The sequence below is a fragment of the Ochlerotatus camptorhynchus genome, unplaced genomic scaffold (genome assembly GCF_037179485.1).
Source record: "Ochlerotatus camptorhynchus isolate MF236.1 unplaced genomic scaffold, CSIRO-AGI_Acam_v1.1 ptg000033l, whole genome shotgun sequence".
Classification (NCBI taxonomy): Eukaryota; Metazoa; Arthropoda; class Insecta; order Diptera; family Culicidae; genus Ochlerotatus; species Ochlerotatus camptorhynchus.
The window spans coordinates 4315934-4332322 of NW_027040524.1; the positions used below are offsets into that span (position 1 = coordinate 4315934).

Here is a 16389-nt window from a genome sequence, read left to right on the forward strand (position 1 = left end):
TTTCTTGAAATCTAATTGTCTAACTAGAAGTGAGATAATTTTTTTTTTCAAAATGGCAATATAATTATTTGGTGTCTATTGCGGAGAGGTGCTGGCGAAAGCCATCGGACCGACTCTTTCAGCAGAAAAGACATAGTTTTGATGTCTTTGAGCCAGCTACAAATCTATAATAATATATTTTTTAACTTATATAAACATTATATAATATTACTTACAAATTCGGTAACTGGTTATTAGAAAACAATTGATTCCAACCGGCACCTCTTTAGTACAATATCTTCACGATTGTATTCAGTATTCATTATTAGATTATCGGTCAACAGATATTAGGGATGATCACTTTTTAAATTGTTCAATTCTGAAAAGCGCAAATTTAGGCAACAGTGTCCTTAGCTAGGTTGTAGATCTTATTTTATATTTTTATTTTGTTATGAAACGATACTAGAAGGCAAGAACATGTATTTATGTGGTGATATATGTTGCGAAAATGGTGAAAAAAAAATTCACTGCCTACAGATGGGAATCGAACCCACACCACCCAGTACTCTAGACGGGCGCTCTACCACTATGCTACCGTAGACTTGACCCTCATCAATCTCTCTTCTGCAATCTTCTTTTCACAATTTTTCGCCACATATCTCACCACATAAATACTTGTTCTTACCTTCTAGAATCTTTTTATAACAAGTAGAAATAGGTTTACTCAGTAATTTACCCTTGCAGTAGAACTTTTCATTGTTATACAAATTTACTATTATAATATAGTGTTCTGCAAAATTCTGCAGAAAGCAAAAATTCACAAATTTGTGGAATAAATTATCTATTTTTTCTTATTTCAGAAATATATTGATTTTTTTTATCAAGAATGACCCATTTTTTCCGAGCACAAAGACCACGTGGATCTGAAACTAGATAATAAATACTACAAACTCCATAAGGTTTCATTTGCATCTCATTGTATCCGGATAAGTTATTTATGTAGAGAGATTCATTAAATATAGGCACTATTATGGTAGTATATTATCTATTTATTCGCAATGAATCAGGTATTTCAGAATCAGCATCATCACTTAAGTCATTATAATCTAATAGATATTTAACATCAGGCGACATTATAAGCTCTGATTTACGTGTTAATAAATGTTTGCTTGAAATCAATGGATCCGATATCTCAAGCAAGCGATGAAGTACATCGGTATTCGTTGCAATCCGCGAATTTTTTTCTCTTATTGATTTCTCGTATTCTTCTTATTATTTTGTTTAACGACTCCTGCTCTTCTTTCGAAAGCTGTCCGATAGGGATCATGATCTCTGATCCGTGCATAAGTACCTTATGGACAGAGGCAGGTAGATATCGGTGTTCGTTGCAATCCGCGAATTTTTTTCTCTTATTGATTTCTCGTATTCTTCTTATTATTTTGTTTAACGACTCCTGCTCTTCTTTCGAAAGCTGTCCGATAGGGATCATGAAGTGATCTATGATCTCTGATCCGTGCATAAGTACCTTATGGACAGAGGCAGGTAGATAATACCACGGATATAATTCAACAAACCTTCGCGCAGTTGCAAGGCAATATTCGTTGAATTTTGCTCCATTCATTTTTCCTTCGCTTTTCCAGATCGATTCCTATAACATAAAAATAATTTATTTCAATAATGCGTATACTTATAATATGTTTATTTACCTATGATTTTTGAAGTTTTTTCTGCGTACCGCCAGGCGTGGCGGTGTTGCCGTCGTTCGATGTCCGAGCTCCGCTTGCACGTGGTTTATTAATATTTAATCTCATTTCGCTTTTGACCTTCCCCTGAATCTTACTTTCCTTCCTTTTAATTGTTCTACATCTGTTCCTCTAACTTGCCATTTACGTATATGCAATCTATACGACACATGAAGGAAGCACTCTATGAACCTAATCCACAAACCGTACTGGAATGCGCTTGCATCCGTAAGTCGTTGTTGTTCATTTCCTTCGGCTCCGCTCCACACAAATAACATCTTTGGGCAAATGCCGTTGAAGTAATTGCGTTACAAATTTTACCATCAATCATAGTTAATACCATTCCATACGTAACCCTCACGGTTCTACCAATAACTACAGTTTCGAAAGGTTCCAACTTAAGAACTTGTTCATTGACAATTTTTTGTTTTCTTCTCAGACACATCAGTTGTTTCCTTAATTAGTTAGTTGAATCCGTAGCGGGTGACAGTAACGTGTGGATGATGAAGTAGGATTCTGGAACAAGAACTTTCCATTGGCTTCAGCTTTCATCAGCATTATAGATGTTAAAAACATATGTGAATCGGATGCCTCCTCGTTTCCATTGAATGTTTGTTTATATTCACTATGACCACTGCTCCCATCGTATCCCTATTTAATAATCATCGTCAGTTGCAGAAGCTCGCCATCAGCAAAAATGTCAGTAGTATACGACGACAACTGTGGTCTATGAAGGGTACAAATTTGCATTCCTCAACTTCGATTTTTTCTTCTTCCTCTCCCCATCCATAAAACTGTAAATCTCTACTAACCTCGAGACGACCGCGAGTAATCGGTTCAATGCCTTCAACTCTAGATTTGAGACATTAATTATGTAAAACGCAAATGATAACTCTGTAAAGTTTATTCAATTGAGCCACTTTTCACAAAAACTTAAAGAAATTCTACTTGTGAATTTTGTGTGAGGTTGGAAGAAATATATTAGCTGAATTGAATTGAATTGAATTGAATTGCGAATTCAATCTGAAAGTGCGAACCTCAACTTCACTTTTACCTACTTTTGACTAGTTTGTCTCATTTTCTCCTTCTAATGTTGTCAAAAAAGAAGGAGCAAAACCACCCAACAGGGGTAGTAAAGTGTGGGAACCCAACGTTGGGTATAATCATATTTACCTACTGTTGGGTACAACTAACTTATTTCTGGTTAAAAAGCTAGTGGAAAATTCCATACGAACTGCACTCAAGTAAATGAAAATTACTTTGACCCGATTTACCTACTTTTGGGTTCCTGCACTATAGTGCCAAGATGAGTGAAAAGAACTTAATTTTGGGTACTTTTTTCTAACCGTGTAGGTTTTAGAAACAAATGATCAAACTAACGCTGGATCCATCACCCTTCTGTGATCGCAGTACCATCTGGTGAGTGCACATTGGGAAACCCTCGCCAACTTCACCACTAGGGCTCAATAACTGACAGCTGTTAGTATGACAGTAGCCAGTGTGGACGTTGATGATCAGCCGAGGGAAGAGCATGATATCCAATGAGATGGATTTCCGAGGTGAAGCAATCGTTTAAGTTGTGTGCGTGAAACCCCTGTACGATACAATCAATTAGTGACGTTAATTGTTTGGTTTACTAATACAAACATATTTCACCATCTGCTTCCCCTCTCTCTGTACCTCATTGGATGATATCATCCTTGACGTCATCATCATTATAGCAAGATTCTCACTTTTTTTTGTGCTTACTCCGATTTTCAATCATTACCACTTTATACGCAATACTTGAGAAAACAATCACACATCCAAGCTCGCATCAGATGGACTTGTAATATGTTTTGCTTTAGAGTGAAAGAGTATCCAATATCACCACCGGTATCAATGATATGCAAATTTCTAATAGTCATTGATGGTTTGCGACGTTGTTGCACAACATAATCTTCAAAAGCACAGAAGTATTCACGGAAAAAAAACATTCCCTCTCTTTAAAGAATTGTCCCAGCACCCCAGTCATTGGAAATGCAACGCATCGAAATCATTGCTAAACAAATGAAATGAAATATGCCGTCTTCCGTGGGCAACGCAGCACGCATTCTATTCAAAAATTACGTTGGAATAATGATTACTTCCCTTAATATTTATACGCCGTTGAATGCAAATGCAAACGGAAGCTGCCAAAGCTGAATGATTACGATGAGTGATGGCACTGCTTCGTGTTTTGATTTGCGCTCAGCGGTGTGGGTTCGTACATGCATTTGTGTGCGTGTTTTCTTCCAACGCTGCAGTTTAACATTGTTTCGTCGCAAAACGTCTCTATAAATTCCAAAGAGTGAAGGGGGTTCCAGCAGACCAGCAGATAAGAAAACGAATTCGCTATAAAGAATCGATTGAATACCTTCAGCGAACTGTTTGGGTGTGCAAATATAATGAGATTATCGTTTCAATTGTGGTTGCCAAAAATAGTCATTTTCGCTACATGTTTTTAGATGATGTATTCAAAAGCAATTTCCATTTCCAATACATATTTTCCATATTTACTATAAATTTTTCCCGCAAATCCAGATCACAATCAAAATCGTTCAAAGTTGGCACAGTTGCTGGAGACTCCAGAAAAGTAAAAAAAAATAGTGGACAGCAGAGCGTTATAACGGCGCCGGTGGTGTAGTGGTAAGCGTGATTACCTCTCACCCCAGCAGGCCTGGGTTCAATCCCAGTCAGCGCCGCCGGGATGTTCTGAGGCATAACATCTCTGATCACGCCTTCCTTCGGATGGGAAGTAAAGCCGTTGGTCCCCGGTTCATGAGTTGATGGGTCGATAGGTAGGGCCCAGGTGTGGGAGCTGCCTTCCTGGCACGTCGGTAGCATTGGTGCTCAGCACGGAAAACAAGATCGACGGAAAAAACAAAAAACAAAGGAAAAAAAAAGCAGGGCGTTATGACCTGCCGTACATACTTGACCCACCCTAGTTTATACACTAGTCCCTGTGTCCCTACTGAGATTTCATGCTGGGAAGTATTCTTTGAGCACTTCCACAGTTGTTAATTGAGAGCTTTCTAAGCCAGTACCATTTTTTGCGTTAGTGTGGCAAGTAGAATCATACTCTATGCCCAGGGAAGTCGAGAAGTTTTCCAATCCGAAAAATTCCTAGACCAGACCGGGAATCGAACCCAGGCGCCTTCAGCATGGTTTTGCTTTATAGGTGTGGCTTTACCGACAGAGCTAAGGGAGTGTCCTTAATTTTGGGCCCATACTTAAATTTCGAAGCTGAAGCACTGCAATCGTGATCAATTTTAGAGCACCAACAATCAAAGCGATGCCACCAATAAAGTTTAAGTTCATTTTAGTGTCAGTTATTTTCTTAAAGTTATCATTATATGAGCAACCTAGCAGGTTAAAAACTTCAAGCTTCAACCACATCACTGTTTAACTCGTTCTATTGGCACATACGTGTTTCTTTTTCTGACACTCGAAAGCGGAATTTAGAAACGGAGTGTACATCTGGAAGAGGCACCACTTCCCACAATGTACACGGTCGTTTAGACCGACTCAATTTTGGCAAAAGTGGATTTACTCCAAAGTGAGTTGAATTTTCTGGGAAAAGGCCGTGGAAAACCAGAAAAAACTTCTCGAATATGAGGAAAATCCATGAAAATTTTACTCAGTCTAGGAGTATACAAATACACATAGTGAAACCTCTATCGATTACCCTCATATTCGAGAAGTTTTTGCTGGAAAAGCCCAGAAAATTCAACTCACTTTTAAGTAAATCTTCTTTTGCAGAAATTGAGTCGACTCGTCTCAATTTTGAGTCGGTCTGTTCGACTGTGAAGAATGCGAGGAAATCTGTACGAAAATCAATGACCAACTTTCTGTCTTCATGAAAAATGAAGATTAAATGGCTGCTGCTACTACAAGTCATTTTTCATCCGACAACCGACATGGCGATGAGCGCTAGCAAGACGAACGGATCGCTATCCTAGCTACCATACCCTTAAAGGATATGTCTGTATAGATACATCGCACCGGAAGGAGGTAGTACCGGCGTTGTGTAGCGTTGTGTAGAGTGTAGCGAAGGCTATCAAAGATGTTGTCGAGGTCGAGAGTAGGATGTTGGTTTTGAATTAAATTATTAGGGGAAGATGGGACAGTTTGGCCAGCCTAAGAAAACCATCACGTTGATGCCAATTTCAGCGGAAAATTCGAGTGTTTTCTAATCAACTGGATATTTATAAACCTCATATAGTAATATACATACATCATGCATACAAATATAATATAAAATGTATACTTTTGACTGCAGTGGTGCGAAAGGCCAAATCCATGAACTTTTTTCATTAGCACCTTTCACAGTGGTTTTTTCAATAGAGTGTCTTGATGAGAGTTTTTGTAAATGAAAAGACCCATTGGATGAAGTTAAGCTTTAGTTCTGGACTTCACCACAGGTGGCGCTGCAAAATCTAACTTTTTTGTTTTGATATATAGATATATAGAGTCAACAGCAAAATGTAGGTTTCTTCATAATTAAAAACATTGTAGAAGATAGATGCCATGTCTCTATCTGCTTGCGATTTTGAGTTCTAACCTGTTTTTTTTATAGAAAGACTTAAAAAATTAGGTTTTTGTAAATATTTCCGAAATTATTTGTTTGCATCTGGAGCTTGTGCATACAACGGGATACAGATGATTACCAGATTAAATGATAGTATTTTAGTTATAGTTTCATCATATTGAGGAGCCTTCTGCCCCTTTTTGCCTCTTTGAAGTTTGTGTATGCTTAAAATTTAGCTATTTTTTTTTTGTTTTGTTATGTTTAGCCTATATTTTTTTTTTGTTTTGCAGATAGAACCTTCTTGTCGTCAGAAAAGTTGTGTATTTTTATTAATTTAAAAAAAGTTAAAATCTGAAAGACCTCAATTTCTATAAAAAAAAACGCTTCAAAACTCAAAATCGCAAGCAGATAGAGACATGGCGTCTTCTACAAAGTTTTTTTTTTTAATTATGAAGCAGTCTACAATTTTGCTCTATATATCCAAACAAAAAAAGTTAGATTTTGCTTCGCCACCTGTAGTGAAGTTTCAAACTATAACTTAACTTCATTCAATGGGTCTTGTCATTTACAAAAAACTCTCCTGAAGCCAATCTATTGAAAAAAATATGCCTTTCGCACCACTGTAGACTGGTGTGAAAAAACATTAAAATATAGTTATTTATGTAACAAGTTGAAAATGCAGATTTTTTCAGCACCAGGCGTACATCCATCCAAGGAGGCTTACCGAATTGGATAATTACGACGAGTGTTACAAAATCGAATCGAGTTGCATTCAACATTTTACGAAGGACCTAGTGAATAAAGATATGTTTTAGTATAAAAGATTAAAAAAAAAATATTTTCAGGAGAATATAGAGGAATTAAATTAAAACTGCCAAGGTCACATTTTCACGAAAATTTTCACGGTGGAGGAAAATCTCACGGATAATTAGAAGAAACCCGTTGTCAGGGTTATGTCATTTTTTCATGCTTAAAAACTTTGTACCCACTTACAAATTGTAGATGCCAATACATGTTTTTGTTTCACTTCATGTGGACGTCGAAAGCAAGCTAAGAATAAATTTTAAGTGAGACGTATTACTGATGTTGCGTTGGTGCGATTCAAAGTTTTACCGATATGTATGAACGCTATGTTGAAGAACTTGGTGAACTACCAGAAATAGCGTGCTGTCGTGTAACCAGGATCATCTGCAGACGATTTTTTTTCTGCGATACGTGACAAAGGTGGAAATAACATCAATCCAACCACAGTTCAATCACAGACAAACAGACGTAACTCTTTGAAAAAGTTTTTCTTAAAAAAAGTATCTCAAAACATAGGACCTCAGTAGCGACATCTTTATAGATCAAAGTCAAAAGTTCTTGAAACACGTTAAATTTTAGATATCATAACAGTTTAGCTACTTAATAAAGCATGTGTTATGATTGATTAGGTAAATTAGAGATTTCAATTATTTATTAAAAATTAGACTAATGAGATATCATAATCATCAAACGAAAATTTAGACAGCCTAATAACATTAAGTAGATTAACAAAAGAGTTAGGATGCGGGGGTCCGCTTAGAGAGGCAACTAGCCTATTCATATATTGTCTGTTTATTTTGAAGGTTGCTTTAAAATATCAATTTGGTATATATGAGAAAGGATGAATCAATGGGAGATGGATTTTCGGTTTCTTTACATTTTGCAACACAAATCTAGTACTATGTGTCATTTCCTCAAAACCCCCCAATAACCGACCTCTTCAATCCCTTCCTTTTCCCATGGCGTTCAAGTGGTCCGCATAGACTATTCAGCCATTACCCTTCCTTTATCCTCGGCTTTGGATTGACTTGCGCTCACATTGCCCCACCAAACGTTGCAAAATGAAAATGAAAAATGAAATATCTCATAGTTTCATAATTTCGAAAAGTAGTATTTTAGTCGTAATGAGTATGTTCAGGCCTGTTCATGAGTTATGAATTTTCGGGAACTAAAATTTTACGGTAAAATTAACCATCCCGAATTTGTTTTATTGTTTTCGATCATGTAATCGTAAACTCTACCTACGGGCAATTTCTTTTTTAAATCCTGGCACGCTTCGACCCTACCCGATAGTAAAAAAATTTGGGATTAATTATAGGAAACTATTCGTAAACCTTATTTTCTGTTGCAAAATCTTACAATATTATGGAAATGTTCAGCAAGTCTAAAACTTTTTAAATATTCGTGTTAGCTAAAAGTGAATGTTTAACCTAAAATAAAATAATAGTTTTAGTAGGGCTCAAGCATTACGCATGTTGTCCCTATGGCAAAACTGCCCCACTTTTCCCTACAGTGTGTAATGGTTTCACAGACTTTTTCGAGACATCTAGGGAGAAAAGAGAAAGCGATAAAATACTTTAATGAATTTACTCAAGGTGTAAAATATTTGTTCTTTATGTTCGGGCAACAACACGGTGCATGCGGTGGTAAGATATTCCCAAGAAATTATTCTGGAGCTGCAGAATTTTTAAATTACAATCCATTAATGCTCTGGCAAATTAATATTTGAATAACTTTTGATTTTGAAAAGCTGGTGTCGGTAGGTACTTTCTTTTCTTTTTCTTCATGGCTTTTAACACTTCTCTTACGAGTACTTAGTAACTGAGAGCTTTCTATGCCAACCAATGCATGAATTGGTATATTTTGTGACAAGCACAATGCTACTCTATGCCCAATGAAGTTGAGAACATTTCCAACACGAAAGTTGTTCTAGATTCGACCAGGAATCGAACCCGCCGCCTGGAATTATCGTGCCTTTACTGACTAGACTACCTGAGGCCCAAAAGAGGAAATGGTTGATTAGTTTTATTATAGTGGTTTCAACCATCCTGTGGCTATTGCCTCTCCCCAAGAGGAAATGATGTCCAACTTTATTTACAAAGTACTGATTCTAATCTTTATTCATGTGTGATTTAAAAGGGATACCATACATTCTGCTTTACATTGGTCATATGTAACGACTGTTTACAATTAAGTAGATCTATTTACTGGACCCCTAGGGCCACTAATTGACACACTTATCTTATGTCAGATACCTATATTTAAAGCATTGTTCACAAACATGATTAGCAAACTTAGCGTCAATAATCACTTCCATCTGATGTAGCTTCTTGGAGAGACCACAATTACAGCATTTTTTTATATCCGATAGCACCTTTGAGCACCAATAGTACACAAACAGAACATATATCATAAAATTGCGATGTGAACGATCATTAAATCATTTGCTCTTGTTGTACATTTCTTTTCATCCTCCTTAGGTCATCTTCAGCCAATCATCAGATCTGCTCGAACGTCAGTCGTCCGCTGCATCCAGCACGGATGAAACCTCCGGGGCCCAGCAGGACCTGAGTGGTGGTTCCAAACGGGACGATGGTCCACCGGACTTTGGAGTGTTCAAGGACTTCGATTTCCTCGAATATGAAAGTGAAAGTATCGAAGGTGAATCCACCGACAATTTCAACTGGGGAGTCCGACGAAGGCCTCTTTCGGAAGGTGACAGCGAACCACTTTCTGGAACCAAGACACACTCGAATTTGGACGAGAGTTTGAGTGAGAAGACTCCGGTTCTGAACCGTCGGAAGAGACTGAACGCTGATGATTCCAGCGATGAAGAAGTTGAGTCTGAATCACCGCTAGATGAAGAACAGCGGCCGATATTTTCCAAGACATCGTATCTCAGTGGACCGCCAACGAGTTTGAGTTTGCGAGAACGGAGACATCGTAGAGACTCGGTGTCTCGCAGTGATACCAGTGGATCTAGTGCTGGCGATCTGGGAGACATTACACCATGTAACGCTTCGCCTCACATGCCAGGCTTATTATCGTTCCGTGCTCCGATTCGGGACGAAAGTGAAGAGGTATGGAGAAGGAATTTGGTTGGTTTGTTGGTTAATCAACCATCAGGTCATGCACCAGATTTGCTTAATCAGTTGTTCAAATTAATCAAGGAGCTATCGTATCGATCAATATCGATATCGAAGGAATGCATGCGATATTTCACTGGAACTGGGGTTCAACTAGGTCATCGTATTTCGGTACTCTCTGATTTGCTATCCTCTAGAGGAGAACCCCCGAAAATATGGTACCATCAGAATTTGGTCACTACTCCTAGACTGTTTGAAAATTTGAGATACGGAGTTTTGGAGGTTCAGGAACATCTTGAAACATTTTTCGACAGAAAAGATACTGTTCTCGACAGTTTAGATGCGGTGAAAACATCCTGCAAGTTGGCTCTGTTTACAACTGATATCGACTCTGCAAACGAAGGTACTGGTTCAAATCTCATGACCACTATATCCGTTGACCCAGCTACTACCGAACTGCTGCTTGATCTTGGTCGTGGTTTATACAAACTGATGTTCCAGTTGCTTCTGCTAATTGAATCGGATCATAAAATTGCAATTAGCGTCGTGCAGAACCTCAGACAGAATGAAAAGATGCAGGACCTTTCCAATTTGTACGTATCGGTCCGTGGAGCTCTACTTCGATGCATCGATGATGCTGAAATGGAATCGTTGGACACATCCACGTCAACAGAAGGTGAAAACACTCCTACACCATCCCCGGGACTACCGATGAATAATTGTGAATTCGAAAATAGTCTGATTGAGCTGATTGACAACCAAAGGTGAGTGCTTCTTAATATATAACCTCTCTTCCATGCACTAGTAAATCATATATTTCAATCCAAACCATATTTTATATATGTCCGCTTCTCCCGACATTGAAATTCTTCGTACCAAAATCGTGTTCGTCATTTTAATTAACATTCATTTGTTTGTCAGTTTTCGTCAAATATTGCAAATTCAAAGAAAAATTGCCATTGCAGTTGCCAACCGTGGCAGTACGCTATTGAAACTGCGGTTGTCAAATAATCTAACACAGTATGCAAATTTTGCTCTGGAATGACGACATAAAAAGTTGTTGAAAAAGCTCTACCCAACCTTATTCATGGTTCCACTATTTGTTTGGCATGAATGCATGCATTCATAAGCGAAAAAAGAAAAAAAAAGACTATTTCAAAGAGTTCTGTGTTTGCGTTTTCTTCGCTGTAGGATGATAGCAACCCGTTTGAACGGTGAAACTCCTAGTGAAAGTTATCTGAGTCGCGTCGCTTGGGTCAGATTTGGGCTAATTTATTCATGGAGCGTTTCTTTTCCACTGTTCAGCGTCTGCTCTTTTTTGATGGATTCGCAAGGATGACTTTCCTTATAGAGGGTTTTCGGTGACGAGAAGAGAAACAGAGAGCAATGATTTGTATATTTTTCCACTTTGGGTACCGGTTGATGCGGCGTGATGATGAATGATGCCGAAACACATTGCCTTGAAAGGTGGATTTATGGCATTGGTTCTGTAATGAGGAAATGCTCGGGTGTCTGTAGCACGTAATTTTCTACGGATTCATGAGACAATCATATCACGTTTGATATTCAGCGGTGATGAAATTCTAAAAAAAAAACAGCATTCGATCCGAGTAATAATAAAAATAATGATAAAAAATTCGTATCATTTGCCGGCATTGGTATTGCAGTTATTTTAACGTGCTTGTAATCAGTGCCTACACCACTTCCAAGTGGCTCCCATGTTTTCAAACATGTTTTTTTTTCTCCAAAAATCAATGACCCTATACTGCCGGTAAACGCATAATTGTTCCATGTTCTTTGGAGTTTCATATACACATGGGACAATTATATTTCCAACGGTAGTATATGCAACATGCAATATTTCGCCCGTACATATACCTGTATCTAATGGCTTCGCATAGGCAGAAGTGTAATAATCGACGGATATGAAGAAGGTGGATGAATTTGTGTACCTCGGATCACATCTGCAGCAGAGAAATTCGGAGACGCATTATTGCTGGAAGTTGTGCTTGCTACAGACTTCCACAATACCCTGATATCCGGTAAACTTCGCCCCCGTTGTAAATGTACCATGTGTAAGCTGATAAGACCTGTTGTTCTCGAAGAGGATTTGCAAGCACTGACTAGGAGTTTTTGAACGACGCGTGCTTAGAACCATCTTTGGCGGGGTAGGTATAGAATAAGGTGGGGCCAAAGTTCATTTTGAGGTTTTCGACGACTGGCGCAGTGCTGTGTGCTTTCAACAATGTCAATTAACCATTTTGTCAAGCTTCTGCATTCAATCAAGAATATGTACCTGATCTGGAACGTGGAGCGTAATTTTTTGTTTCGTGACCCCATCCCTGGCACTTACGGCACTAGGTGAGGTCTTGAAAACTTCCTCCAGCCTTCCTGAAGTGTTCCCACTTCACTCGGACATGGAGCATAAGGCTAGCTTTTTCTTAGGTCTTAAGGTAATTTAGTTCACTAGACTTGAAGTGACCTAAATAAAAAACATTAGAAATCCCGTTGCGCGAATCGCCAGGATGGGATTTCATTATCATTTTAATTAATTGGAGTGGCAATTGTTAAGCGTAAGCTGAGAAATACAGGAAAAGTGACTCGGGATGCGGCAGAGATGAAAAGATGGTGGAATAAAATGGCCGCTTAAGTTGACGAGAGATGATGTGAGGTATTTCAACAAAAGTTCGTCATTTCATCAAAACCAAATCGAAGTAAGACTGTTGATATTTTTTCCTGAAAGTGCGATATAAAAATTTTATGTTGACTGCTCAACTGTTTTATTTCATCCAAATAATCCCGAGATAGAGCTGCGTCCAGATATTAAGTGAATCGAGCTTTAGAAGCAGCTGACTAATTTGCTTTTATAGAGGTTGAGTAAAGGTTGCCTCATATCGTATAATATTTGAATACAGCTTGCGGTTGTATAAATGAAATGAGTAAAGCGTTTACGTTATGAGAATTGTTAGCTGAGTAGTGGCATACGGGTCAGTTGAATTCAGGCAAGTGTTTACATTCGGACGAGTGTTGCAAAACCTTCAATTTTAACACCGCCTCCCCCTTCAAATGGATTAGGATTCTCCCAAACATCACGCACTTTGAATTTTTCTTTAAAAAACATTTTTAAGATTATATTTTTCATGGATTGCTGAGATAACTACCTTATTATTTCACTACACAACGTTCTTTCTAGAAAGCTAGGTTTATGAGTTATGAGTTAATTTAAAGAACGTGATGTCCGGGAAAATCCGAAAACTTCCTCTTAAATTCTCGAAAAAAAAAATACCACCCAAATGAACATTTTTTTTTGCTTATATTCATAAACTCCTCTACTTGAGGGCAAATTTTCATAAAATTCTGAAATCCTTCGGCCCAAAAATGACCGATAGTAAAATATCCCCACATGGAATTTTCGAAATATATACGTGCCATCATACATGTTCTAGTGATTTTTGTTGCAACAATTGGATAGTGGCCAATTGGATAGGTTTTAGAATCCTGATATTTTTTTTAAATTAAATAGGGAAAATGGCTCTAATGTTGGCCTATGGATCTAAGATTGGGCCCATCGCTAAAAATCTGCTATTCATCAATTTTATCTAGATTAACACGTCATTGGGACGGTACTAATGAATATATTTAGTCGCTATTGAAAATTTAGTCGATTGCTGTATGGGCCCAATTAGGGGCACTTAGGCCGACATTACATCTATTTCCCCTAGTACGTGCACAATAGACATAATAATAAATATGAGTGATGATTCTGAATGATGCTAATGAACCATGATTACATTTAAGTGTCCGGATTTGTGGGTTTCGAGCCATTATGGCATACAGTGAGTGGCGTATTTCTGGTTGCCTGGGGGAGAATCCACATTCTAAGTTCAATGTATCTGTTCAATAAAAGCGTTCCAGACTTGAATACTTGGAAGTCCTTCTGTACAACATTATCATGTGATTGCCAATTTCAACTTATTTGCAATGCTCATCCTCATCATCGTCGTTGCAACCTAGCATGCTCTCTCAATTTTATTTTTTCTTCCTGCAGATGGTCGGCAGCCATAAATCACGTCAAGCAGCACAAACAAATGTCAAATCTATCGTCATCGAATTACAACCTTTCCGGAACGAGCGGTGGAAGTGGCGCAAGCGGTGGATTGCAACTTGATACGAGCTTCGGCGGTAACTCGAGTGCGGAATTCAGATCTATCGATGATTTATCAATCATACTGAATATCTACTCGCAAAGACTGACGAAGGAGCGGAATGGTAAGTGTAGCTTCCTTTTCCGCCTGTATTTTCCCAACGTTTGTGGCTCGCTCCTATAGTCTATAAAGTCCCAAAAGAGTTATTCCAATATCGTTTAGATTTTCCACCGCCTCGGCAAAGGCACACAGCAATCTTGAACTAATAGCAGGATTGCAGGATAAAAACAAGAAGCAGTGTAGAAACAAATAAGATTTAATCAAAATCCGTTTCGACGACGTGTGCAGAAGGGAATACTGACAAGTGACCGGGTGACAACGGCACAGCTTTCAATCTGAATGCGTCTGTTATCCCGTACAGGGTAGTGCGATATGATGTGTTGCATATTGAGAAGCTCGGAGAAAAAGACGGAATGTGTTTGTAAATTGAAACAAATATGGAAACCATCAATCACAACCGGAAATTTGCTCCGATTGATTTGGGCTTCCCAGTTGTATGCTTGTAAAACGATCCATCTATACATTAGGAGGGATGCGAAGAGGGATCATAGATATAATCAATTTATCAATTTAATGAGATTTGTGAATATCCCAAGACTGAATATGTATCTCTGTCTACCCACTTCAATTTGTTTTGCATACATTACGATTGCTTTTCGTGGATCCTATCAGACAAAGAACCCTATTCGTCTAAAATGAATTCATAATTTCTTACCAAATCTAGGTAAATATAGGTAATTAGAATCAGGTCTGAAAGCAAAAAAATTAAACTCTTTAAATATTGACATTGCTCATTATATTGAAATTTATGTTATTGACTTCTCCGATAATCGCATATTCCTGCGTCAATTAACCACCATGGTGCTTCCTATCATATTGAAATTGTAAATTGATTGAGTAATGACTGGCTTTTATTTAATCCCATCCGACAGATGTATTTATTGCGTCTCGCTCCGAAATCGAACTGAGTGAAATTTATCAAATATTGATGGAGAATCTGCTGCATGTGTCGTCCGCTTTGTCCAACATGGAGATAAGCATGAAGACTACCAATAACACGAGCTCGTCATCGTCGACGATAACCACAATGACGACCATTCCAGCAGTCATTGGTAGTATGCCGCTTCCCCCGGGAGTGGGTGGTGGCCCAGGCAACGGAGGTTCGATAGGCACTGCTATGCAACCGCCCCAACTTGGACCAATCATTGCAGCGACGAATCCGTTCAAAGATACTGTTGACATCATAACCACTCTATAGAGTGAACAGAAGCCAGATGAGAGTGTCAGCGAGAAAGTTGTCAATAATTGCTAGTAATTTGTATCGGTTTGTCGGATATAATTTAATTTATTACGCCACGTTCCATGTGATGGACGCCGCGAATTGCGGGTAAAGAAATAGACAACTGGTACTGGTAAGAATATGGCAACATTTTGTCCAATGATGAATATGATAGGCTGAGTAATGATTCATAATGTAGTAGCTAATTAGATTATACGTAGGTATTTTAACTTCACTAATTGAGATTAGCATTCAGTGCCTGGTTTGGGGATCCGTGCCTGTAGAAAAGACACACGCGCTCGTGTAGCTGGAAGTAAAATTTGATGACATTTCCGTTTGATGATTCTTCGCTCTCCCCAGGCGGTACGTAGATATAAACATAATTTGAATTTTCTGATTACAGAAACTATATACGTATAGTGTGGTAACATTTTAGCCATTAAGAGATCCTTGAAGTTTTACGAATAAAAGCAGTATGAGTGCACTGCACATGTAAACAGTTCAAAAGTTTTATTGGTGTTAAAATATCACATCCTTTACCGTTGTAACTTACTATCGAAACGCTTGCGTTTGTGGTGTGCTCTTTAGGGTGCCAATGAATGTATGGGGAAAAAGTTACCCTCGTATTTTCTAAACCGATCACGTGCAAAATTTGGGCTCAATCGGACATGATTTAGGGGTGGCACAAAATTGTCGTTAGTTTTTTGAAAACCGGGGAGATTTTCGGTTTTCAAAAAACTTAAAC

At 38.2% G+C, this 16389-nt stretch overlaps 1 protein-coding gene across 4 annotated transcripts in view; it reads left to right on the forward strand.

Annotated features, from left to right (window-relative positions):
* The window catches only part of fry (Protein furry), a 227533-nt gene extending 211392 nt beyond the window's left edge, over positions 1–16141 (forward strand). For all 4 annotated transcript variants that reach the window (XM_065231242.1, XM_065231265.1, XM_065231249.1 and 1 more), the window contains 3 exons: positions 9555–10924; positions 14209–14429; positions 15298–16141. In XM_065231242.1, coding sequence (XP_065087314.1) covers positions 9555–10924; positions 14209–14429; positions 15298–15623 — 1917 coding nt within the window. In that variant the 3' untranslated portion in view covers positions 15624–16141. The remainder of the gene's footprint in view (positions 1–9554; positions 10925–14208; positions 14430–15297) is intronic.
* Positions 16142–16389: the final 248 nt, after the last annotated feature.